This window comes from Tasmannia lanceolata, unplaced genomic scaffold (genome assembly GCF_043159265.1).
Source record: "Tasmannia lanceolata isolate RefF3 unplaced genomic scaffold, GAP_Taslan_0.1 ptg000006l, whole genome shotgun sequence".
NCBI lineage: Eukaryota > Viridiplantae > Streptophyta > Magnoliopsida > Canellales > Winteraceae > Tasmannia > Tasmannia lanceolata.
Window position 1 is genome coordinate 37715077 of NW_027518683.1, and position 27649 is coordinate 37742725.

Below are 27649 nucleotides of genomic sequence, written 5' to 3' on the forward strand. Positions count from 1 at the left end.
CGAGGGCGAGTTCTTTTTCAACCGGGGGAGAATGATGTAGATTTTAGGCCTAAATAAGAGGCATATTGTCCTTTAGATTTTCCAAGAATTTATTTTTCATGTTATTTAGTTTTTAGGATTTTATTTTCCATTTTAGGCAGTTTATTCTGTTTAGAGTAATTATTTTAGTAGGCTTCTTTAAGAGTTCATGTTTTAGTAGGATTCTAGTTCTTAGCTTTTTTTTTGCCTATATATAGGCCTCTTTACAGCTTATTTTGTAACTTTTGATGATTATTGATATTGAATAAAGATTCTTCTCCATCTAATTCTGGTTTTCTTCTTCTCTCCCTAAATTCGTCTTTTCTTCAGGTTATTTTCGTCTCTTCTTCAGGTTATTTCCGTCTCTTCCCCTATTCTTCTGATTCTATCCCCTTTCATCTATTTCTCTCCCGTTTCCTCAATTTTTCTTGACGGTGCTACATCAATTTGGAATCAGAGCTTTTCTTTGTGAGATCCTGCATCAGCAAGCAGTCTCCCTGGCATGGGATGGCTCGTCAAAAGCAAAATTTAATTGTCACTGCAAAAGAATTTCGGGATGGGACACCTGGTTTCAGCCCAGTGGTTGTATGGCAGTGACAAAACCTACTATATGTATCGACTGGAATTTGCAACGTTTTATGGGTATCCTTCATATTTAAGCAAGTAAAGATGGAAGAACATGATCCCTTGCAGCAGGAATCTTCATGCCCAGGGGGGCACAAGAGAAAGTTGTTCATGGAGAGAGATCATGGAGCTGGAAACATCCTTCATAGGATGAGAAGAATGTCTTATGACAAAAGGATAGCATCCACCAACAAACACACTCATCAAGAGACCTCTGGAGAATTTCTAGAGGATCGGAGAAGGCGGAAGAGAGTATGGGATCTTTCGAGAGAGGTGGTTATTTCTCATCTGGAGGACGAAATTGAAACCCGAAGAAGTTCTGGTTTTTTGGAAAGAAATCAGGATGCGGCTGCCATGGGTCTGCCGATTTCCCACCTTCAAAGTCTTCTGGATGAACTTGGTAAATGCTCCTCTTAGTCGATACACAAACAACTAGGACGATGCTTTTATTTTGTTCATCTTTTAGGAGATTCAGGGCTACACAAATAGGACAGGGGGGGGGGGGGGACTGTTTGAGGATGGATGAAGAAAAAGATCCCTAAAGGAATCAAGATTTCTTTGGTAACCAAGATTTTGGTTCTTTGAATTTTGGTGGATATAGGTGGAGGAAGATGATGGATGTAGGTTGAAATGATCGTAATGCAGGGCTTTTGACTTGGCACGGTTGGGGAAAGTTTCTTTTTGATTGGAGTGTAAGAATTGCATACGATATGATTCAGAAAGAAAGGGTCTAGTTTTGGTTAGCCTCTCTGCCTCAGGGTATGCCCTGGCCAGTCTTATTTAATACTATGTAATGTCAGGTGGGACTCCTGGTCCCCATTGTTATTATTATAGTATCAATAAAAATATGTCATCTTTCAAAAAAAAATATTCAAGTGTACAAGAAATAGCAATTTTTAACTATCTTCATATAAATCTTTCAAAATTTAAGTACATCAAAAGTAGTAATTTCTAATCGTCTTCATTTTCATGCCCTCTTTCCTCATGCCTTTTGAAAATTTGCCTCCGTGCTTGCTCCAATGAAGTACTTTGAATAGTTGAAAGAGTTTGATGCAAGTAAGTTGGTAAGGGGGTTACTAAAGGAGTAATAGGAGTGGGTTGGGAGCGCCATGGGAGCGGTTTCCATCTTTTCGGGATCGCGCTCCATGGGAGCTCCTTCTTAAGGAGTTCCAAATCAAGGTTTTGAGTCGGGAGCATCACCGTGAGGGAAGATTCCTGCTTCTATGTTGCAAACAACGAATCGGTTTCGTCCATTCAATCAAAAGAGTAGTACTCTGGGATGAATGAAAATGGTCTCAACGGATTCAAAGTTCCTTCACTAGTTAGAAGACACCACCCTGGTTTTGTAGTTACCGGAAACTTCATAGTTGGATAGGAATCACTCTTCGGAAGCTAAGTTCTTCTTGCATCCCACAAGCTTCCTATTTAGGAGATACTTGCTCCATTGGGAGCTGGTGGTCACGGGTTCGAGTCACGGAAACAGCCTCTCTACAAAGCAGGGGTAAGGCTGGGTACATATAGCCCTCCCCAGACCCTGTAATGGCTGGAGCCTCGTGCACTGGGCCACCCCCCTTTTTTTCTAATAGAGTATTTTCTCCTTTTGATAATTTTAAGGTATGAATTTAAAAAAAAAACATTGTATTTGAAAGTTAAAACCTCATCTAAAGTCTCAAATAAAACTCAAATGAATCTTTTTCCATAAAACTAATAATAAATCTACATAATTAAAACATTTGAAACTATAAATTCTTAAAACTAGTAATTATAATCAGACGCGAAACCTTCTTTACTAGTTGTAATCCTTATCTACATTAACCCAAACCTTCTTTACATAGTGACTTTCAATAACATTTCTCATATGTTTCCTCTTTACTTTCTTTATTTCGCTTCCTGCATTTTATCTTTTCTTAACCCTTCGCTTCCCATTCTGGCAACTATGGAACAACTTACTACTTAGTCTGGGTTATTGTTAATGGAAATGATGGGACCCCTTTTGAATGGTACTGTTGGGGATCCAATCAGTCACTCTACTTTGATACTATATGTTGCTGATAGAAGGCTGTTAAAATTTTAAACTTTTATCTATCTTCACCCATTTTGTACATTTATAGTCATTATTAATGTCAGGATTATCTACTTGGTTCCTTTGTTACTGACACTAAATACGGATGATTCATCCAATTTTATGCTATCTAGAGGTGGATTTGCAGCACTCTGCTATCTGGATGGCAGGAGTGTATTTGATGCTTCTAATGCAATTCCTGGAAAACAAAGTTGCAGTAGACCTCACTCGATCAGAATTTGTTGAAGCACAAGAGGTAATATACTTCTAAGCACCAATAATGCTGTTCAGCTCATGTTGGTGTCTCGAGCTTCTTCAATTCTCCTATTTTCATATTTTGTGGTTTATACAATTTTTTTATGTAAGGCTACTGGAAACAATTTATGAGGACAAAAGAAAAAGCTAATTTTGGAGAAAACTAAGACCATTTTTATAGCTATTAAGAGTATTAGAATAATTAGTAAACTCTGTATATATTGCAGGCTTTGGTGCAGATGAGAAACTGGTTTATTCGTTTCCCAACAATTTTACAAGGATGTGAATGTATTGTTGAAATGCTAAGAGGGCAATATGCTCATTCCGTTGGTTGTCTCAGTGAGGCAGCCTTTCATTTTTTGGAAGCAGTGAAGGTTTGTTACTTTATGTCTTCATGCTTTTATACTGAATGTATTTGTGCCTGAGAGCTCTTTTGTTTTTCTTCTCCTAGATTATATTAATCTGATGCTGTATTTCAGAATGCCATGTCACTTAGTCAGATAGGTCTATCATTGTTGGACACAGACATGAGCTGTCTGACATGCTGTGATGCCCGTTTAGTTATGTAATGATGTCAGTAATATACAAGTAAGAAAGCACATGCGATGCATGAGGCGAGAAGGAAAAGGAAACAAGTACATAAAAAATGCATTAAAATATAACAAGTAAATTGCGTAGGCTACTGATATTTGCACTACCATATTTTGATATTAACAGTCTCACCATGTCTTTTTCTTTTTAATTGGCTGTTGAGAGCTTTTTGAGAATTGTAATAGCTTTCAACAGCTGGTTAAATAATAAAAGACAAGACGAGTTTGTGTCATTATCATGTTGAAGTGTGTGAAGAAGAAGAAGATGGGAGAAGATTGTTGTGAGAGGGAGCTCCCCCTCACTAGTGTATTTATATAAAGGGAGAACATGCAAATGACCACTATGCCCTAAGGCTACTACATACACTTCTAACGCTCCCCCTCAGGCTGGAATGTATATATTATACATTCCAAGCTTGTTACAATTGTCATTCAATTTAGCATTACTTAAGGGTTTAGTGAAAACATCTGCCAACTGGTCCATGGATCGAGTGAAGGAAACATGAATCTCGCCTCTATGTATTCTCTGGCGAATGAAGTGTCAGTCAACCTCTATGTGCTTGGTTCTCTCATGAAAGACAGGATTGGTGGCTATATAAATTGCAGCTTTATTATCACAATAAAGCCGAGCTGGAGAGGATGGAGGAAAGCCAATCTCTGATAGGAGAGAACCGAACCAAATAAGCTCACCACTGGTATGTGACATGGCTCGATACTCTGCTTCGGCACTGGACTTGGAAACTGTGTCTTGTTTCTTACTCTTCCATGACACTAAATTGCCTCCAACAAAGGTACAATATCCCGTCGTGGATCGTCTATCCGCAGGAGATCCTGCCCAATCTGCATCACAAAAGCCTTTCACCTTGATATGCCCTTGCTTCTTGAATAGGAGGCCTTTACCTGGTGCTCATTTCAAGTAACGAAGAATCTGAATCACTGCTGCTCAGTGTGAAGTACGTGGAGAGCTCATATGTTGGCTGACAACACCAACATTAAATGAGATATCTGGACGAGTGACTGTGAGATATATGAGCTTACCCACCAGCCTCCTGTATCGGCCACGACCCTCTAATAAATCTCCTTCTTCTGGAAGGAGTTTCCCATTTGGGTCCATGAGAACAGAAATAGGTTTCACTCCGAGATGACCTGTCTCCTTAAGAAGATCCAGAACATATTTCATATGTGAGAGGGAAATGCCTCTAGTAGAATAGGCAACCTCAATTCCAAGAAAATACCTAGGACAACCCAGGTCTTTGGTTGAAAATTCTATCAGTTAAAAGGTCTTCAGTTTTTGTATCCCTAGTAAATCACTGCCTGTGATGATAATGTCATCAACATATACTGTCAGTAGCACACAACAACAACAGAATGATAACTGAAAACTGCACATTGTTTCATGCCAAAAAGTATGATAGCATCACTAAACCTTCCAAACCAAGCTCTGGGAGATTGCTTGAGGCCATATATAGATTTCCTCAACTGACATATTGAAGATGACATCTCCCCCTGAGCAACATACCCAGGAGGTTGCTCCATATACACCTCCTCAATAAGATCACCATGTAAGAAGGCATTCTTGACATCTAATTGGTGCGGATGCCACCCTTGGTTGACGGCAAGAGAGATGAGAACCCGAACTGAAGGAATCTTGGCAACAGGAGAGAAGGTCTCATTATAATCAACTCCAAAAGTTTGTATATAACCTTTGGCAGCTAACCGCGCCTTAAGGCGCTCAACCGTGCCGTCAGGTAAGTATTTCATTGCATAAACCCAGCGGCAGCCCACTGGTCGAGCCCCAGGAGGAAGGGGAATCAAATCCCAGGTATGATTGGCTTGAAGGGCCTCCATCTCGAGATCGATAGCCGCCCGCCAACCCTGATGATCAAGAGCAGTTGACAAAGACTGCGGCAAAGAGACAGAAGACAAGGAAGAGACAAAACCTCTAAACAGTGGGGTGAGAGAGTCATAGGAAATAACAGAGGCAATGGATGAGCAGTACTGTGAGAACGAGTACGAGAAGCAATGGGAGCGTCTGGAGTAACTGTAGGAGAGGGAAGAATAGGTACCTGAGAGGAGGAAGACGTGATCTCTGGCTGAGAAAGAGATGGCGCAAACTGAGGAGGATGGGCTCCAGACTTGGGTCTGCGCTGATATGTCTTCCGAGTAACGGGAGGGACAGCCGTAGGAGCTTGTACCAAAGAAGAGGGCTCACACAGGGGTGGTCTCATCAACCTGCAAAGGAGAAGAGGATCAGGGAGGACTACACGAGGTAGAGGAATATCCGAATCAGGAATAGCGGGACAGTCTGCATGAGAAGTGTCAAAGTAAGAAGTGGACTAAAAAAAGGTGACATCGGCAGGACACAAAGGACCAACGCAAGCGAGGACTATAGCAGCGATAACCTTTCTGAGTCTGGGAGTACCCAAGAGAGATGCATCGCTCGGCCAGAGGATCCAACTTATCTAAGCCGGGACCAAGGTTGTGGACAAAGCGCACACAACCAAAGATCCTAGGGGTGAGAGGGAAAGGGCCATGGTGAGGGCGCAATATGGCAAAGGGAGAGGAGCCAGCAATGACCGAAGCGGGAAGCCTGTTGGCTAGGTAGCATGCGGTGAGGATAGCGTCGTCCCAATAAGATTTGGGGACCCGCATCTGCATAAGGAGAGTCCGGGCCCCATCAAGTAAAGAGCGCAGCTTCCTTTCAGCTACACCATTTTGATGGGAAGTGTGAGCGCATGGAGATTGGTGGACAATGCCACGAGTGGAAAGAAATTCCTGAAGGCCATTGGATGTGGAGAAATATTCCTTAGCATTGTCGGTGCGCAAACATTTGAGGGTACATTGAAACTAATTTGTACTTTCAACATGAAAATGGCGAAAAGTGGAGAAAACCTCAGACCTATCTTTTAAGCAAATAAACCCAAGTCATGCGAGAAAAATCATCACTAAAGACAATAAAATATCTATAGTAAAAAATAGAGGTAGTCCTCGCGGGACCCCATACATCAGAGTGCACTACATCAAAAGGGAGTGAGGCCCTACTGATAAGCCTAGACGGAAATGACACACGATAGTGCTTTCCCAGTTCACATGCCTCGCACTGAAATGACAGAACATGAGAAGAAATAATAGAAGTGCGTTGTAAACGCCCAAGACATGGATGACCAAGACGGCAGTGCCACTGATAGGCATCGATGGAACCATGCAAAATGGTGCGAGAAGGGCCACAGTCCAGACGGTAGAGTCCATCCACCTCACGGCCCAAGCCAATCATCCTCCTAGTCAAAAGATCATGAAATAAACAATAAGACGGATAACATAAGACAGAGCAATTAAGATGTTTAGTAAGCTGACTAACTGAAAGTAAGGTAAAAGGAGATTTTGGAATACATAAGACAGAAGATAGGGTAAGACCAGGACAGGGAGAGGTGGTACTAATACCAGAGATGAGAGTAGTACTCCCATCAGCAAGGGTAATAAACTGAGAGGAGAGGGCGAAAAGAACGAAGAGATGAAGAAGTACCCGTCGTGTGGGTCGAGGCTCGAGAATCAATGATCTAGGAGCTCGAGCGAGTGAGAAGAGAAGCAGGAGACCTACCTGGCTGAGCAAACCCGGCACTCGGATGGTGACTGGCTAGCCTGAGGCGCTGAAACTCATCGTAGTCGGCGAGAGAAAGAAACACACCATTAGGAGGCGCGGCATGGCTAGACTCAGAGGAGGAAGAAGGGACTGAGTCTGATGCATCAATAGTAGAGAGATGGGCAGAGCGGCCAAACAGTGGAGCAGGGGGCGGACGATGCTCAGGATGTAGAACATTGCATGTGTCCAGAGAATGTCCCTCCCGTCGACAATGAGAACAATAGGGACGAGGACGGCTACTAGTACTCCAGCCACCAATAAAATCTCTGCTAGAGCCATGGCTAGCACGGCCAGAATCATGTCCACGGCCGCGTCCAAAGGTGCCAACCCCACGGGGAGCACGATCACCAGTACTAAAGGCCGCCGTCGCAGAGCCATCAAAGGTTGGAGTGGGCAGAGAAGAACCAACTATGCATTGCTGAGCCTGTACTTAGACCTCCTGTAGGGAGGGCATAGTCCCAGATCTAAATATCTGCTGTCGGAGAGGAAGAAACTCAGGACCCAACGTCTCAAGAAAGTGAACCACACGGAGCTGGTCCCTCTGCTGGGTAGCAATAGCTAAGTCGGTCGTGAGAGGCATGAGAACATCCAATTGCTGACAGTGAGACAAACTGGCTGTAGTACGCAAAAAGAGGGGCGTCACTACGCCGAAGATGCATCCACTGGGAATAGGTGGAACAAATGCGAGCAAGATCGCCCACCTCAGAAAAAGAACTGTAGTCCCATCCCAGATGCACTTGGCGGTTGGAAGATGCATCATGGGGTGCCAGAAATCTGAGTGATCATGCTCTGCCATAAGAGAGTGCGCACCATAGCATCGTCCTCCTCCCATTTCTCATAGGAGGAATCAGTGGATGCTAGAGGAGGCCGATGGATGATATAGATCTTACATCGAGCAATTAGGTTAGTTTCAACAGCAACCTTCCAATTGACATAATTGGACCCATCTAGTGGTACGGTAGTCATCAGAGGGAATGAAACATCCCCCGAGGGAGGACGACTAGAGGAAGAAGTGATAGGGGGTGGAGGAGTCGGACCAGCTTCTACTGTCCAAGAGAGGTGGAGTGACTTGTCAACATACATGAGATGTGGAGTGACTTATCTCATTCACTCGGGTAGTGGACCCTAAGCAAGATAGAATGGGTAGGACAATGAGATTGTGTACTGAACAAGATCACATTAGAATAGCTTGTTGACGGGAGATAGTTGAGCTATGCTACTAGACAGGACCCTTTATATGTCCTTTGACCTGAGGGTCATATTGGTAAGTCTCATTTTTGGGCTATCTAACCGTGATTATCTTTGAGTCACCAGAGGGTAGTACTGGAGTTAGGGGTGTCAACGAATCCACTTCGGGTCGGATCCACCTATGTCACAGTCACGATCCAGTCAAATTCCTTATCGGTCGGGTTGGGGTCGGGTCGGAGTCGGATTGTTCTTCGGATCCTACTTTCCACATCATGATCACGATCCATTTTAATTCGGACCGTCCATCGGAGTGTCCTAATATGTCCCACTAAGCTAAGTAGACAATTAATTTTTTAAAAAACAGATAGAATGGCAGTCCACTATTAGTGTGTCTCTATGCATTTTCTTCAACTAAATAAAAAATTTATCTATGTTTAATCTGTGCATAAGTATAATAATGCATGTAAACAATAAAACTAATCAAAATTACATACACAAATATAATGTATAACTATTATCAAAGAATATGATGCATAAAGAACAAAACCCCTCTCTCTTTTCCTTCGTGAAAGTATGAAATGAAACGACTGAAATGAGTGAAATCGCATTCCCATCCGATTCATTAAGTGATAAGAGAGGTTTTGACCAAAATACCCTTCATAGAAGGGTTAGCATTAACAAAATTTGGAGGGTATTTTTGTAAACCATTTCGGATTGTGACTATCCAATGGGCATCTGTGGCGTGCCCATGCACAATCCAAAATTTTTCGGATCCCAGATTTGATGATCCGAAATATGGTTCATATGTTTAGATCTCGTTCATTAACGTTTGGATTTGGACGATCCATCGGACCGTCTGGATCCATTGACACCCCTAACTAGAGTGTTGGACAAAGCTTCGAGGTCAATAGTGATGCCCGACATGGAATTTTTTGCCTATTTAATAGGATAACATCTACTGTTTTGGTCAGAGCAGTATGCCTAGAAAAATACCTGGCCAGGTGGATTTGATAAAATGTTATCAAAAGGTTTTCACAAAATAAGTTTTGAAATGGTTTTAGCAAATGCATTTGCGGGCTGACACTGTTTGACTGAAAGGTATACCATGAGTGAGCCCAGGGGGTAGTAAATGTTCACCCCCCGTAGGACTCAACTCGGTAGATGTGGACTTGGAGAAAGGATTTGCACATTTGATGTGATTAGGGGTATGATGATTTGACGGTTATCTTCAGAGTTACGTCTCGATAGAGGCCACTGACTCAATACGATTGTAGCATTGGGTACAGAACAATAATTGCAGTGGGGCCCATTTATGGGTTCTGCAAGATCTACCGTTAAATCCCTGCTACGATCCCACTCACTACTCGATTGACCTATTATAATCTATTAGATAGAGGTCCCGCATTTATGTGGGTGCATATACGAACTAGTTTCGTGGCATTGGATGCATTGAAAGGCTATACACAATGTATATAGTGTATTTGCAATATGGGATACATTGGGAATACCAAAATGATTAAGTATTAACCATAAAGGTTATTTTGAGAATTATAGAAAAATATGGATGGAGCATTTATCCCATTGGATTGGAGGAAATATGTTTATTTAATTAAAAAAAATTAAATAAACAATTGTAAGTTTAGCTAATAGAAAGCCAAAAAAATCAAAACAACATTCAAGGTACTTATCCTTTGTTCTGACTCTTCCAAAACCATTCCCATACCTCTTCAGAGAAAGCCAGAATCAGTTGGCCTTATCCTCCCCGACCCCCCATTTATCCATCATGATTAATTTTGGTGTCTGGAATATAAGAGGTCTTGGTACTAGTACAAAAAGGAAGGAAGTCCGAGATATCATCACCAACCATAACATTCCTTTGCTTAGTATTCTTGAAACCCATGCCCCTCAGCAAAAAATGCTCAAATACATTCATGAAATCTGTGGACCTTGGGACTATCTTGCAAACTACAAGTTCTCTGAAAGGGGAAGAATCTGGCTAGTTTGGAACCCCCAATTAGTTCAGGTTCATTCCCACCTCCAGTCTGACTAATTCATTCACTGTGAAGTCAGATACCTTCAAACCCAAATCACTTTCAACCTCACCAGTGTCTATGCAAGGAACAAAGGGATTGATAGGCGCGCCCTTTGGAACCATCTCTCTGCCATCTCTACAAGCATAAATCTCCCCTGAACCAGCATTGGAGACTTCAACATCACAAGATTTGCTGATGAAAGGATTGGTGGTGCTAATCCAGTTGCAATTGATATGGAAGACTTCAACAATTGGGTAGACTCTTGTTCTCTCTCTGATCTTAGATCCCATGGCCAAACTCTTTCAATCGAAACCGAAAATAAAAATTTCAGGTACCTAATGGTCGGTCGACCGTCCCATTGTTCGTTCGATTGAACTTGAAATTAAAAATAAAACTTTGGTCGACTGAGTGACCTATTCGGTCGATGGAACAAAGACTCGATAGACCATTCCCAACGAATGGGAGATTTCTCCTGAGGGTGATTTTCTTCCAATTTTTCACAAATTTTGAAGGCATTTAACTTCTTCGTTTCTTGACGAAATTGAGCGAGGTCAGTCTTGTTGGAAAGCTCGTGACGAGAGGTATCCATAGAGATCAACAAACTTGTTGGAATTTCACTGAAACTTCGCCGGACAGCGAAAATGAAGGAAAAAAACCCATTTAAACCCTAAACTATATAAAATCAAAATAATAAGTGTCAAAACTGAACTCCTCACATTTCTCTTACCTCAGGTGGATCTGTCCGGTGTTCGAAATGTTGGATTGGATTTTTGGTGAGATTTACAACACTAGTGTTATCACAATGAAAAGGTACACATTTCATGTTTAAACCAAAATCCAACAATGTATTTTCCATCAAGAGAACTTGAGCACAACAGGCTCTAGCCGCAATATACTCGGCCCCAGTGGTAGATAGGGCAACAAAGTTTTGTTTCTTACTAAACCATGAGATTAATGATCTCCCAAGAAACTGGCATGTTCCACTTTTGCTCTTCCTATCTACTCGACAATCGGCAAAGTCGGCATCGGAGTAGCCCTCTAGGTCAAATGACTAAGATTTTTCATACCATAGACCAAATGAGGGAGTTCCTCTCAAATACTTGAAAATTCTTTTGACTGCAAACAAATGGGACTCTCTTGGGTCTGATTGAAATCATGCACACAAGCAAACACTAAACATGATGTCAGGTCTACTAGCAGTCAAATACAAGAGGCTACCAATCATATCTCGAGACTTCTTTTGGTCAACTTTTGCACTACTATCTTCTTAGATAGCTTTGTAGATGTACTCATGGGAGTAGGTTTCACAGGAGATCTATCCATGCCAAATCTCTTCAATAGTTCATGCGTATATTTTCCTTGTTTAAATAAAATACCATTATTTAATTGATGTGTGTGAAGACCAAGAAAGAATTTAAGCTCACCCATCAGGTTCATTTCAAATTCATTCTTCATGCATTGGTAAAATTCATCACACATACTTTCATTTGTTGCACCAAAGATAATATCATTGAAATACAAGTGTGACAACCCAAGAGGGGGGGTGAATTGGTCAATTAGAAATTTTAGGCTTAGACAGAGCTCTGGTTAATTCTGAATGACTTGTAAATTACCCAAGATCATTCAACACCTATCATCACCATGGCCTCTCGGACCACTCTCCCTTGATCATCCAGTTTGATAATCCCACACAAAATGGCAGAAAACCATTCCACTTCCAATCAATGTGGTTGGAAGAAACTTCGGTGTACGAAATTGTTGAAAGAGCTTGGTCCACTGAAGTGAAAGGCTCCCATCTGTATCAAATTTCCCAGAAACTCAAAGAGGTAAAAAAAGCCTTAAAAATATGGAACTCAACTGTTTTTGGAAGAATCGATGTCCAAGCTCCCCTCCTCCACCAGCAACTTGACACAATTCAGAGTCAGCTAGCCCTCAACCCAACTGATCAAAACTTGAGAGAGACTGAAGAAACTTTGAAGGATGCCTATATCAGAATGTCAAGAAAGGAAGAAATCCTCTTCAAGCAAAAGTCCAGAATCCAGTGGTTGAACCTTGGCGATTCAAATTCATCCTTCTTCCATTCTGCAATGATGGCCAGAAGAAATCAAAACAGCATTCAAGGTACTTCCACCCTAGATGGTTCTTTCTCCTCTGACCCTGAAACCATTTCTATCACTATGGTCTCATTCTTCAAAAACCTGCTCAATTCTCAAAGCCAGAACCATCCTTCTGATCCCTGCAACATTCCAGATCTGATGCACTATCTCTCTCCAGACCAGATTCAATCCCTATCTGTGCCATTCTCTGAAGAAGAAATCAGGAATACTATCCTCTCCTCTGATGGTAACAAAGCCCCTGGTCCCGATGGATTCAATGGATATTTTTTCAAGGCCTTTTGGTACCTGGTGAAAGAAGACATTTCCAAAGCAATTCTCTCATTCTTCTCTAAAGGAAAACTCCTTCCTGAAATGAACTATACCTTCATAGCTTTGATCCCGAAATGTCCTGATGCTTCATCCCCTGAAAAACACCGCCCCATCTCTCTCTGCAATTTTATCTACAAAACCATCACAAAGCTCATGGCAAATAGGCTTAAACCTCATATAGACTCCTTGATTAGCCCATTCCAATCTGCTTTCATCAGAGGGAGAACCATACAAGACAACATTCTTCTCTCCCATGACCTTTGCCATAATTTCCATAAATCCAACTCCACCAAAGCCATGTGTATCAAAATGGACCTCAAAAAAGCCTTTGATAGTGTAAATCATTCCTCCCTACTCACATTCCTTACAAAAATTGGCTTTCCAGAAAATTGGTGCAAATGGATCTCCCAATGCATAACCACCCCTTCCTTCTCTATCCTCATAAATGGAGTCCCTCAAGGTTTCTTCAAGTCTTCAAATGGAATTAGGCAAGGAGACCCTCTGTCCTCTCTCCTGTTCTGTTTTGTGATGGAAATGCTCTCTTGTCTTCTCCACTCCTCCCTATCTGCTGGCCTAATTTCCACCCCTTTTTGCCGTAGAGATTTAACCATTTCTCATACCTTCTTCACTGATGATGTCATGATCTATCCTGATCCAACCTCCTCATCTGCCTCTGGGATCCTAACTTGCCTAAAGAAATTCAATGAGTGCTCTGGCCTGGAATTCAATTCGGCAAAGAGTGAAATTTTCTTCTCCGGAGTTGAAAATAACTCAAAAAGAGCCATTTGCAACATATTAAAAATTGATGAAGGATCCTTCCCCATCAAATTTCTTGGTCTCCCCCTCATAACTTCAAGGCTCACCTCACAAGACTGCCAGCGAATTATAGATAAAGTCAGATATAGAATATCTTCCTGGTCCAACAACATTCTCTCGAGAGCCGGCAGAGTGGAGCTGATTAGATCGATTCTCAGCACATACCAAGTATATTGGTCAGCAGCATTCCACATCCCTTCAAATGTGCTGGAAAAAGTGGAGAAAATTCTCAGAGACTTTTACTGGTCGGGAGGAAATGGGAACAAAAAATACCACAGCATCTCTTGGGATCAATCTGTAAGCCTAAGAAAGAGGGAGGTTTAGGAATTAGGAGGCTATCTGACATAAACAATGCAGCTCAACTGAAGCAATTGTGGCACATCCTGGATAATAAAAGAACTCCTTGGGTTAGGTGGTTTAACCTCAAATACATCAGGAACAGAAGCATCTGGACTCTCCCAATGCCATCCAGACCCTCATGGGCTGCTCGAAGTATCATCAAGGCTAGAAATCTAGCAATGCCCCACATCTGCTACCTTGTTAGCGCAAATTCCAGCCTAAAATTTTGGTCTGACCCTTGGCACCCAAATGGCCCAGTCTCAAACTAGATATCATTTGGCTCATTCTTAAACTTCATTCCCCTTAACGCCTCCATCCAGCATACCATTCAGGCGGCGTGGTGGAACATGATTCAGAACTTGCCTCAACTCTCTGAACTCAAAGATATTACAAACTCTGCCCCTCTCACCTCAAAGTCCCAGACCAAAGTTATTTGGAAACCTGAATCAAATGGCCAACTCACCTCTCACAGTGCTTGGAATACCATAAGAGATAAAAGCTCCCTGCTCCCTTGGGCCTCTTCCATATGGGTCCCTGGCCACATCCCCAAATTCAGCTTAACTTCCTGGTTAGCCTTCCAGGAAAAACTAAGCACTAGAGATAGGCTTCTCTTCCTTGGTCCCTTAAGAGACAAAACATGTCCTCTATGTAATACTGAATCTGAATCCCACAACCATCTTTTTTTCTCCTGTGGCTACTCATCTTGGATATGGAGATCAGTTCTTTGGCGCATCTCAAAGAGAAAGAAGCAGAAGAAATCAATCAATGAAGAAGAATCATGGATCAGAAGCAAGTTTAAAATGAAAGGCCAAACCCCCACTCTAGTCCGAATCTTATTTACTGCTACAATTCACTTCATTTGGTTAGAAAGAAATAGAAGAATATATGAAAATCAGAAGAAACACAAAAAATATATTCTGAAATCCATCCTCTCAGCAGCAAGGGACAAAATTCTATTCCTCAAGCTTGAAGACTCTCATACTGAAGAAAATCTCAGAATTGCAAGCCTCTGGAATATCCCTCTCTTTTCTACTCAATCTACTACGAAGACCTGCACCTGGATTGCTCCTCTGCCGCTGTTCAGCAAACTCAACACTGATGCTTCGTTGACCAATGTTGATGGTAGCATTGGAAGAATTATTAGAGATAAACAAGGGACCTCCACAGCAATGTTCTCTCTAAACTGCGCCCCAGCTACTATTTAAGAGCTCGAGATAGATGCAATTCTAAAGGGAGTTCAGCTTGCTGAAATGATGAACTCAACTAAGCTTTGGATAGAATCTGACTCCCTATTGGCAGTAAGAGTTATTCAAAATTCCACCAACTGCCCTTGGAGAAAAATCCCTGCTCTGGAAAAGCTTCATCACATCCTAGATAATTTTGAAAATTGGATCATATCCCACATTTGGCGATAGGGAAACAGATCTGCTGATTACTTATCTAAATTCTCTTGTCCTTGTAAGGGGTTTCCAATCCCCTCTTCCTCTATCCCAAATGATCCGAATGTAATTCTTTTGGAGGACTCCTCTAGAGCAATCTATAACTGTTTGTAATTGCTCCTTTTCTTTTAATATATCTGGTGGGGTTCTGCCTAACCCTAAATTACCTATAAAAAAAAAAGTTTAGCTTATAGACTGATTTTACTAAAACAGTCATAACTTACTCATCTCTTGGCCAAAATTAATGTGTAAGTACTTGTTTCGAAGAACTTTGAAAGATCTACAACTTTGTAGTTTATGATTTTTTCTAATTCGGCCATTTACTTGTCAAAAATGAGGTCAAAATTTAACCTACAACATTATAGCGGGAAAGAGTGTACAAGATATTTTAGGGATTGTCTTTATCTAATAAAGCAACCCACGGGTTTTACTTAGAAACACTCAATTTTGGAATTTCTAAAAGTCCAAGAATTTCTAAAAATATTCCCCACATTGTTTGGTTTCTATTTTGAAAAAGAAAACTAGCTTGTTTCAAAGTTGGACCTTATAATTGTGGCTAGTTTCCATTGTTTTTGGGATTTCTATAGAAACTTTGGATTGTGAGAACTCTATAAATACAAGACAAAGGAATAGAGTTTGCAACAGCACTTCCATAATTCCATGTGCTGAAAATTGGTATAGACACCCCAAAGCCTTTCTCTTCTTCTTCTTCAATTTCATCAACTAGTTTTGTCTTTTCTAAGAGAAAGACAAACATCCAACCAAGCTCCATTGATCTAAATACATATTCCCATATAATAATTTGATTTAGATCAGATTATAAAGTAAACAAGGAGTTTACAAGATCCTTTGTGCAACGAAAGGAATCCATCAGTTCAACTTGCGGTTTCACATCGATTAGATCGTTGGCGAATTTTCGAGGAGTAGATCACGCAGACGTTTTTCTTCTCATCAGCAAAATAAGGTATTTATATTTATGTTTATTAAATTACTATAAAATCAATTAGTACATAGGAATCTTGGGTTAGAGCAAAATTTTTGTTCTACACAGTTTAATTTTCCGCTACGTGTAGCAATTTTGCTCGAGGTTTTTCTAACCTTCCTAACAAGTGGTATCAGAGCTTACTAGCGAATAGATTGGGAGGCTAACGAACCAAAGATAGATCATGAGGTGATCCGGTTTGAGTTCGAACGTTTATCCCGGCTATCCGAGGTTCCTAGTCTTTGTGTTTTAATAAACATAGAACTGTTTGTCTGAAAACAGTAAAACTGAACCGCATCGTGGATTTCTGGACTGATCGCTTTATATGGTTGGAAAATAGACTCGAATACGAATCCAACGGATCAAGAATCATCGAAATCCGAAGAGCGGTTTAGGAGATAATTTTTCAAAGTTTGGAAAAAGTTGTTGGAATTTAGGAAATTAATCCCGAAAATTAATTTGGGTTTTTGTTTCTCCACCCCAAACGATTTGTAAAGCCTATAACCCAAACATAGACTTTTCAAATAATGCCTTGGGGTGTATGTAATATGATCAGATCCTTGAGAAAGAATTCGAGTAACTATATCCCACTCAAAGTTATCCGAAAGGTCATGCTATCTGGATTGTGTTCCCGGTATGGAACAATTTTGTTTTTCACAAATCAAACGATTTTGTTTTCGCGCAAAATTTTGTACGCTGATTTATTAGACCATATAAAAATATTTTATGATGTTTCTAATTAAAATCAGGATGGTTGTGTGTTAATCAAAATTGAATTAACCCGGTTTTGTCCGAATTGATCGCTCTTGGTGAAAGATGGGCAACAAGGAGATTGAACCTCAATTCATGCATGAGATGCATGATCTTTCTATGGATGTTATGTTCTGATATTTTTATATTATGGTTTGTAATATTAAAGTCCGCAATGCAGTTTAATTATTTCAGTTTTTAATTACTCCCTCTGGGCAGTTGGGCGGACGACTGGTTTCCCATGGAGATTGATTATGATGTATAGATCACCTAGGCTGGGGTAGGACACTAGGGTAGTTTATATTTGTTTGTCCAAGACCAATTGAGGATGAGATCATTCTCTTGGAGCTCAAAAGATGGATCGTGGATACCACAACATAGGAATGCTCCAGATTGACTGGAAGATGGAGGCAGATTCGATCCAATCAAAGAGGGATCCACTTGCTGATGTTGCTGATGATAATATGCTTCATATGATGAGGCAAATCAGATTACACTCCTTTGGAAATTCGCTTTGAGTCCAGCGAAGTTCCCCTTGTGCCGTTGCACAAAGTTGCCCATAATTCACTCTCAATTTGGCAATATGGTGTTGAAGGGATTTTCTTATTCAAATAAGGTTAGTGGGAGAATCCCTATGATCCAAGATGCCAAATTGGGTTTCATAGATGGTGTTTTTTTATTTCCATGGTTTGTTTGTTTGCATTTCATGTGATGGATGTCAATTTTTGGTTTGCTATGTATGTTTTTATTTTATGCAATGGTTGCCTAATCAAACATACACAATGATTATTATTCCCACATTAAATAACCCTCTTAATAATATTAAGTTGATAAACAGAGTCAAGTGGAAAGGACAAGACCTCGTGGCCTTCCACAGCCATCTAACCGTTAGCTAGTCTTGGAAATAGGACGGTCACATGCCAAAGCAGAAGCCGATCCTGTTTCTTGACTAGGTTCCTACTAGGATAAAGAGAATATGCATGATACACTGGTCACATGCCAAAGCAGAAGCCATTGCAGATTTGTATAGTTTTCCCAAGCAGTGGGTATAACTTAACCAAGCAAAGGGTATTGACGCCCAAAGGATATACACACTGCAATTCTTGGAGGCCGAACATAAATCGGATCTCATAGGATTAGATGAATTTGCTTATTCAAAGTTGTTGAATAAGTTTCCGATGCTCATTGGAGAAATTATACATTTCTCTTGATTCACGTGGTTGAGGGGCCCGTGAATGAGACGTGCAATGGGCGGTTCCATTGTAGATTAAAATCCCAGATCCAATGGACATGTCATGAAATTAACTAAAATGGTGGTTTTTGCTAATTATGCCTTTTTTCCTTTGTGCGTAGATACCATGACTTCATTTAACCCATTAGCTAAGATCCTAGACGAAAATAAGAATAGTGCCTTCCTAGCAGAGGGTAACAGACCCTCAACACCTAAGCCCAAAGGTAAAGGGAAGGGAAGAGCAAAAGGCCAAGGCCCTAAGAAGAACATGCCAGTGGTAAAAAACAAGTACTTTAAAAAAAAGTCAACCAAGGGCAACGACGGTTGCTTCCATTGTGGAAAGACTGGACATTGGAAGCGGAACTACAAGAGCTATCTAGCTACCAAGCAGGGCAACAAGCCTACCTTAGGCATGTTGTAAGTGTTTGTTGCTGAAACCAATATGATTGGTCCTGTATTTTTCCGGTGTGTCGAGCAACAGTTGCGGTCCAAGCTGTAGGAGATTACGTTTTGACGTTCTCAGGCGGTTATCTAATATTAAAGGATTGTCTCTATGTACCTTCAATAAGAATGAATTTAATTTCAGTTTCAAAATTATTTGAAGATGGATATTCTACTAGTTTTAATAAAAGTTCTGTTTTTATTAAAAAGGGAAATTCCTTAATTGTGGAAGGTGTAATGAGTCATGGCCTGTACTTAATTAACGCCTTAGAGAACGTAAGCAATGTTGAGAATATTCTGAGTATTGATGTTCCAAACCTCGAAATGGCAAGGGACACGGTAATTCCAACACACCTTTGGCATCTTCGATTACGTCATATTGGCCTAGAGCGGATCACAAGGTTAGTGAAAGATGGTCCATTGGATTTAATCCAAGTGGAACCCTTTCTAACTTGTGAGCCATCTCTCTAAGGCCAAATGACTAAAATTCCCTTCAAGCTTCAAGGGCAAGAGTGGAAGAAACGAACGTGTATTGGAATTGATACATACGGATGTATGTGGTCCTCTTTCTCATCCTGCAAGAGCAGAGTTTGTCTATTTCGTGAATTTCACGGATGACCATTCAAGGTACGGTTACCTGTACCTAATGCGATGTAAGTCTGAGATCTTTGAAAAGTTCAAAGCGTTCAAGAGTGAAGTAGAAAACCAGTTAAACAAGAAAATTAAGACACTTCGCTCCGATAGGGGAGGAGAGTACCTCTCGGATGAGTTTAAGGACTACTTAAAAGAAAACAGATAGTTTCTCAATGGACTCCACCTGCAACACCAGAGTTAAACGGTGTGTCAGAGAGGAGAAATTGAATATTGTTAGACATGGTTCGATCTATGATGAGCTTTGCTATTAAAGATCTTGGAGAAGCTTCATGCATTCTAGGACTTAAATTGTTTAGGGACCGTAAGAATAGGAAGCTTGGGCTATCATAAGAAACTTACATAGATAAGATATTGGCAAGGTACAACATGACAGATAACAAGAAGAGATTAGTTCATTTCAGGCATGGAATCTAGCTATCCAAGATGTCTCTTAAGACACCTGAGGATAAGCAGGTTATGAACAACATTTCCTACGCTTCGGCTATAAGAAGTCTTATGTATGCCATGTTATGTACAAGACCAGATATCTGTCACTTTGTAAGTGTGGTTAGCAAATATCAGTTGGACCCAGGTCTGGAGCATTGGACAACAGTTAAACATATTTTCAAGTATCTTATGCGAACTAAACATTATTGTTTAGTTTACGGTGCAGACGAGTTAGTCGTTTCTGGTTTTACCGACGCAGACTTTCAACGTTGATGACATGAAATAATTATCGAGTTTTGTGTTCACCTTAGCGAATGGGGCAGTGTCATGGAGAAGTTACATGCAAGACACTACGGCAGATTCCACGACTGAGGCTGAGTACATCGCTGCGAGTAAAGCAGCGAAGGAGACAGTATGACTGTGAAAGTTTTTGGACGACCTTAGAGAGACCCATTACGTTGTATTGTGATAATAGCGAAGCGATTTCTCAAGCAAAGGAACCAAGGTCTCATCAGAAGTCCAAGCATGTACTTCGAAAGTATCATGTGATACGGGAGATCGTTGACAGAGGAGATGTGGTTATTGCAAAGGTTGCTTCAGCGGATAACGTGGCAGACCCTTTTACCAAACCTCTTAGTCAAAAGGTGTTTGACAGACATGTTGAAGGGATGGGTCTGATATATATGCATAACTGGCTTTGAGGGCAAGTGGGAGACTGTTAGAGTTGGTGCCCTAAAACGCAGTATATTTCGCATGTTAGTCAATAAAAGTTTCTTTTCATGACAAATTATGGGTACTAAAAGTTAAATATGTGTGATATATTACTTATCATTGACACTTATTTGTCCTTAGGTAGCAAAGTAAGAAACCCATGCTCATGGATTCACAGATCCTAGGGAGCAAGGAGATATGAGATTCCGGTTTTTTGTAGACCTTAGTAGTTCCTAGTTGGGGTTGAGGTTGGACACCTCCTCCTGTATACAACTAGCATCTATCTTGCCAACATGCACGAGATGTGGAGTGACTTATCTCAATCACTCGGGTAGTGGACCCTAAGCAAGATAGAATGGATACGACAATGGGATTATGTACTGAACAGATCACATTAAAATAGCTTGTGGAAGGAGATAGTTGAGCTATTCTACCATACAGGACCCTTTATAGGTCCTTTGACCTAAGGGGTCATATTGTTCTCTTGGCAAGTCTCTCATTTTTAGTCTATCTAACCGGGATTCTCCTTGAGTCACCAGAGGGTAGTACTAGAGTGTTCGACAAACATTCGAAGTCAATAGTGATGCCCTGCATGGAATTCTCCGCCTATTTAATAGGATAACATCTACGGTTTTGGTCAGAGCAGTATGCTTAGAATACCTGGCCAGGTGGATTTGATAAAATGTTTATCAAAAGGTTTTCACAAAATAAGTTTTGAAATAGTTTTAGCAAATGCATTTGCAGGCCGACATTGCTTGACTAAAAGGTATACCATGAGTGAGCCCAGGGGGTAGTTAATGTTCACCCCCCTTAGGACTCAACTCGGTAGATGTGGACTTAGAGAAATGACTTGCACATTTGATGTGATTAGGGTATGATGATGATTTGACGATTATCTTCAGAGTTACGTCTCGATAGAGGCCACTGACTCAATGCGATTGTAGCATTGGCTATAGAGCAATAATCGCAGTGGGGCCTATTTATGGGTTCTGCAGGATCTACCGTTAAATCTCTGCTATGATCCCACTCACTACTCGATTGACCTATTATAATTTATTAGAAAGAGGTCCCGCATTTATTTGGTTGCATATACGAACTAGTTTCGTGGCATTAGATGTATTGAAAGGATATACACAATGTATATAGTGTATTTGCACTATGGGATACATTGAGAATACCAAAATGGTTAAGTGTTAACCATAAAGGTTATTTTGGGAATTATAGAAAAATATGGATAGAGCTTTTATCCCATTGGATGGGAGGAAATATGTTTATTTAATTAAAAAAAATTAAATAAACAATTATAAGTTTAGCTTATTGACTGTTTTTACTAAAACAGTTATAACTTACTCCTCTCTTTGCCAAAATTAATGTGTAAGTACTTGTTTCGAAGAACTTTGAAAGATATTCAACTTTGTAGTTTATGATTTTTTTCTAATTCAGCCATTTACTTGCCCAAATATGTGGTCAAAATTTGACCTACAACATTATAGCAGGTACGTAGAAAAATGAAAGAGTGTAGGAGATATTTTAGGGATTGTCTTTATACAATAAAACAACCCACTGTTTTTACTTAGAAAAACTCAATTTAGGGATTTTTAAAAGTCTAAGAATTTCTAAAAACATTTTCCACATTGTTTGGTTTCTATTTTGAAAAAGAAAACTAGCTTGTTTCAAAATTGGAGCTTCCAATTGTGGCTAGTTTCCATTGTTTTTGGGATTTCTCTAGAAACTTTGGATTGTGCGTACGGAAATTGATAACTTGATAAATATAAGACAAAGGAATATAGTTTGCAACAGCTCTTCCATAATTCCATGTGCTGGAAATTGGTACAGACACCCCAAAGTCTTTCTCTTCTTCTTCTTCAATTCCATCAACTAGTTTTGTCTTTTCGAAGTCAAAGACAAACATTCAACTAAGCTCCATTGATCTAAATACATATTCCCATATTATAATTGATTTAGATCAGATTATAAAGTAAACAAAGAGTTGTTTACAAGATCCTTTGTGCAACGAAAGGAATCCATTAGTTTAACTTGCGGTTTCGCGTCGATTAGATCGTTGGTGGATTTTCGAGGAGTAGATCACGCAGACGTTTTTCTTCTCATCAGCAAAATAAGGTATTTATATATTTGTTTATTAAATTACTATAAAATCAATTAGTCCCTAAGAATCCTGGGTTAGAGCAAAATTTTTGTTCTACACAGTTTAATTTTCCGCTACGTGTAGCAATTTTGCTCGGGGTTTTTCTAACCTTTGTAACAGGTTGTTTGGGACGGAAACAGGGTCGGGAGAAGGGGACGGGAGAGGGGTCAGGATTTGGAGGGGGAAAAAGGGGCGGGAGAGGGAGATGGAGTCGCAGGGGGGGTTTGGGGAGGAGAGGTGGGAGGGGATGGTGGCCCTCAATAGGTCCCTAGGGTAACCCTAGGGCTCTGATACCATTTTGAAGTGTGGGAAGAAGAAGATGGGAGAAGATTGTTGTGAGAGGGAGCACCCCCTCACTAATGTATTTATATAAAGGGAGAACATGCAAATGACCACTATGCCCTTAAGGCTACTACATGCACTTCTAACATATCATAACATGGTAATACAAATATCAGTAGCCATAAGATATTTTCATAAACTAGCCATATGATATTGGCATAAACGGTCCGTTGGGTAAAAGAACTTCATCCAATTTCTAAAAAAATGTCAAAAGAGGAAGAACTCCATCCAATTTCTAAAAAACCTCATGTCCATTGCCATTCGGTTGTACGCAAAGGATGAGGAAAAAGAAATAAGTATAACTGATCAACATTACCACGTGAAAATACACAACATGACCACATGAATAATTCCTCAAAAATCATTACTTAACCTAGAAAATCTACACCTTAGAAACATAGAGTACCACTGCATAACATTCTATGATGATGCATAATGCTAGAATTAGAATCTTCCCAAGGAATAAACTTTATGATTTTGAATGCACCTTAGAAACATAGAGTACCACTGCATAACATTCTATGATGATGCATAATGCTAGAATTAGAATCTTCCCAAGGAATAAACTTTATGATTTTGAATGTTTTGCTTCCACCTTCTAGGCTTTGAGCACTCAATGTTGTGGTGAAAAAGAAAGCGTTGATTTGCTTCCACCGTCCACAGCTCTCTCTCTCTCTCTCTCTCTCTCTCTCTCTCTCTCTCTCTCTCTTATTGTACTCAATTTTGAACTCGGGAAAGAAGGGTTTTTTTTTTGCCTTTTTGTTTTTACTCAATTGGCGATGTATTATATCAAGATATTGCCTTTTGGTTTTTACTCAACTGGCAATGTATTATACCAAGGTATTATAAATATCTCTTATGTAAACAATAAATTTCAATAACGAGGGTAAGTTTTTTACCTCTAAATCCGAATTGACCCGAATTTATGGCAGGATTTTTTACAGTCAAACACGAACCGACCCGAGGCCTACAATTTCTTAACCCGACCCACGGTTTTTCTGGTCGGGTCGGGTTGATGTGAGTCGGTTAAAACCCAACCCAAGTTGCAACCCTAACAAAATGTAGGAAAATTGTCACTCAATTTATTAATTTCATTAAGAAAGTACAGCATAACATTTAAAAGATTTTCTAATAAAAATAAATAATATAATTATTTTTCGAATTGAAAAACCTTACGACTCCATTAATTGGTAGATCGAGCAGGAATAACTGTTTATATGATAATATTGTTTTTCCATTTTTTAGAATTATAATTTTCCCTCTTTTTGAAAGATTTTGAAAAAAATAAAATAGATTAAATTTTGAAATGGGAAAAAATATCTGACTCCCTCAATCGGTAGATCTATCAATAACTCACATATGATAAAATTAGAAGTTAACACGCATATATGTTAACCATAAATGAAAAAAACATGCCAAAAAACATAAAATATTCAATTAGTACACAAAAATGTGAAAACTCAAGCTTCTCTATGCACTTTGGTTGAAATTTCGACATGTTGACCAAAGATTTGTCATTTGCATACTAAAGTGGTAACATTTTGGTCGACATGAACAAATCGCTACTGAAATGTATACATGTCGACCAATTGATTTCGTTTCAATGAGAATGGAAATTGAAACATGTTGCACATTTCGATTTGGTTTGAGCTGACATTTAGAACCATGGATGGATATCCATTTAAGGTTGTTGGTAGATGGGAGAACCCTTAGGAGAACACAAACTAACATTGCTAATAGGGAGATCGATTCATGAAAGAAACTCCTGAAGGAGAAAAATGAAATGAAGAGAGAAAATCTTTGAGTAAGCATCATAGGGCCAACCAGTTGGGGCCAAAATCGATTAGTGCAAAGGTGATGAATGACAATTTCTTATGGCTTAATGGCCATTGCCCTCTCTACCAACAAATGATAGACATGTGGAAGAACTTCTTTCTAGGCATCCAAAGCTAAATATCAAATCCTATGCTGCACTCAGCATTCACTTACTCTGTTTATAGTGTCAAACCGTAACTCTTGAACCATTCGCTTCATGCATGTTCCAATATATTTAAATTGCAAACCAACAACTCTTATCTATAATTCATTTAGAATATCGAATGCAATTTACTTCTTCATGGTGCAGTTAGTTACACCCTTATATCGAATAGATTTCAATATACCACAATAAATCTAAATTTAAAATCTCAATTCATATTCTATCTTGATATGCTCTTTCCTTGCTCCAATCCATAAACGATCGTGAAAATAGCCTAAAAAATCAGTTTCAAAATGGGTCTTACCCTTTCTTTTTCTTTTTAAATAATTGTTCTAAAAATAAGCACATTATGATACTGCTTTCCTTGCCAAATTTTCCACCCACAAAAATAATTGACATGCCAAAGTTTATAGTTTGTCTAGAGAAGAATTTGATTCACTAGGGATGTACATAATTGTAAGATCTGACCTGATCTGTAGTAATCAATAAAAAGATATAGATCCTTAATTGTCATTGTTTTATAATAGATCTTTAATAGTGATTATTTTTCAGCTTGAGTAAGGCAATGCAAGCAGCATACTTTTTGTGGCTTACCTCAATCTCTAATTCTTTTCTTTTCACAAAAATTGTGGGAAAATCCTAGGAGATTTTGAATTTTGTTGTGCTTTATTTTCGGTTTATATTGAAAAAAACTGGTAAATAAAAAATATATTTTTGCTTTAGCCTTTGTTTTTTATTTTAAGACCTTTGTAAAAGAAACTCCATGAAAACGTCGCCAAAAAAAAGAAAAAAAGGCAGTATTTTTTTATCATGGCGGGTTCTTATCAGATTTTTTTTCTTTTTCTCCAAATATTTTTTTTCGTGATATTTTGAAAATGCCGAATTTTTTTAAAAACTATGGCTTAATTATTTTATGGATACCGTGGATGATGATTATGGTTGGGCATTTTACAGAATTGTGTTTTATTTGTTGTTAGTCAGCTGTGGGGGAGTCATTTAATCTTCTTCTGTGACAGTTTTGGCTTCTTCACCTGGAGATATTGATCCAACTATGCATTTGTGATTGCCTTTCAGCTAACTGATCGCAAGTCGATGCAAGCCATGTGCGAAATTTATGCAGCTGTGTCCTACATTTGTATTGGTGACGCAGAGTCATCTTCTAAGGTGAAATTTTTTCACGTCGAATCACAAACTCATTTTTCTCAAAATTTGCTTGGTCCGTTTTTATCCATGCTGTTGTTTTCCTGCCAATACAATAGATTTAATTGTTGAGCTGTTCTATTGTTTTGCTTTTAACAGGCATTAGATTTAATTGGACCAGTCTATAGAGTCATGGATTCTTTTGTAGGAGTGCGACAAAAAACCAATGCTCTTCTTGCTTATGGGCTTCTACTGATGAAACAACATAATCTGCAGGAAGCTCGGTAATTATTATTATCAATGATCTTCTCCTGTAAAATCGATATTGAAAAATTAAAGCATTTTAATAAGCTGTTTGGGGCTTTATCATTGTTGCTGATTTCTACATTAAAGTTTGAGCGAAGCCATCTGGTAAATTATTTGTTTATATATTTGAGATATTTCTGTAATCGGTGTTTTTTATTTATAGTCGAAGACTGTAAAGTTGTACCATTTCGTTTTTCTAATACAGTTTTGCACACTAGCTGATGTTTGTTCTTGATGTTTGAATCTATACAAACGAGCTGGTTTCAGAAATGTATACATGGTATCAAACATTACATTGGAAATTATGGTGTGCTGTCTTGGTTTTCTGTTTATTACCATATATATATATATATATATATATGTATATTTATATGTATTGTAATTTTAGTTCATGCAAGTGTAAACATGGTTTCAACACGAAATGTCTGGAATATTTCTGTTCCACCCTCTTTGAAACGCATACCAACACTCAAATGCATGCCTAAACCAAAACTATAAGTGTATTAATGAAATATTATAGTAGTGCATGTTACATAATTGTATTTATATGAATTCCATGTTTAAATATGGTGTGTATGTATTATGTATAAATTTTTATATGGATCACATGTGAGCCTTGGCGCAACGGTAAGGTTGCTCCATTGTGACCTTGTGGTCACGCGTTCGAGTCACGGGAACAACCTCTTTGAAAAGCAGGGGTAAGGCTGCGTACATCTAGCCCTCCCCAGACCCCGCAATGGTGGGAGCCTCGTGCACTGGGCCGCCCCTTTTTTTTTTATAACATGTGAAATGTGGTATTTACAAAATTATTAGACATGCGCGTCAGCATGTCAATGTTGTTAGGCCATTATGAGTGATTTTTGTTTATGTGATGGTTTTTGAGTGTGTACTTATGCTTACTCTATCACTTCCTAAAGTTTCATCTTAAATTTCTATCATTTGTATTAATTTTACAGGATTTTCAATCATATTTTCATCCGAAACCGACATGTTTTCTATTTCCCTTAGGACCGGGATGCTTACCAAAACCGACACCTGAAACCTTAAGTGTAAAACATGGGACATATATGACGTAACTACTATAGGAAAAGGGAAGCTCCCTCCCTTAGGCT

General features: G+C 39.4%; 1 protein-coding gene across 1 annotated transcript in view; it reads left to right on the forward strand.

The window, feature by feature from the left end:
* Positions 1-27649, forward strand: part of LOC143880272 (Tetratricopeptide repeat (TPR)-like superfamily protein) — a 75865-nt gene that overhangs the window by 25116 nt on the left and 23100 nt on the right. Inside the window, exons 7-10 of the mRNA XM_077383115.1 lie at positions 2839-2960; positions 3187-3333; positions 26166-26255; positions 26391-26515. Coding sequence (XP_077239230.1) covers positions 2839-2960; positions 3187-3333; positions 26166-26255; positions 26391-26515 — 484 coding nt within the window. The remainder of the gene's footprint in view (positions 1-2838; positions 2961-3186; positions 3334-26165; positions 26256-26390; positions 26516-27649) is intronic.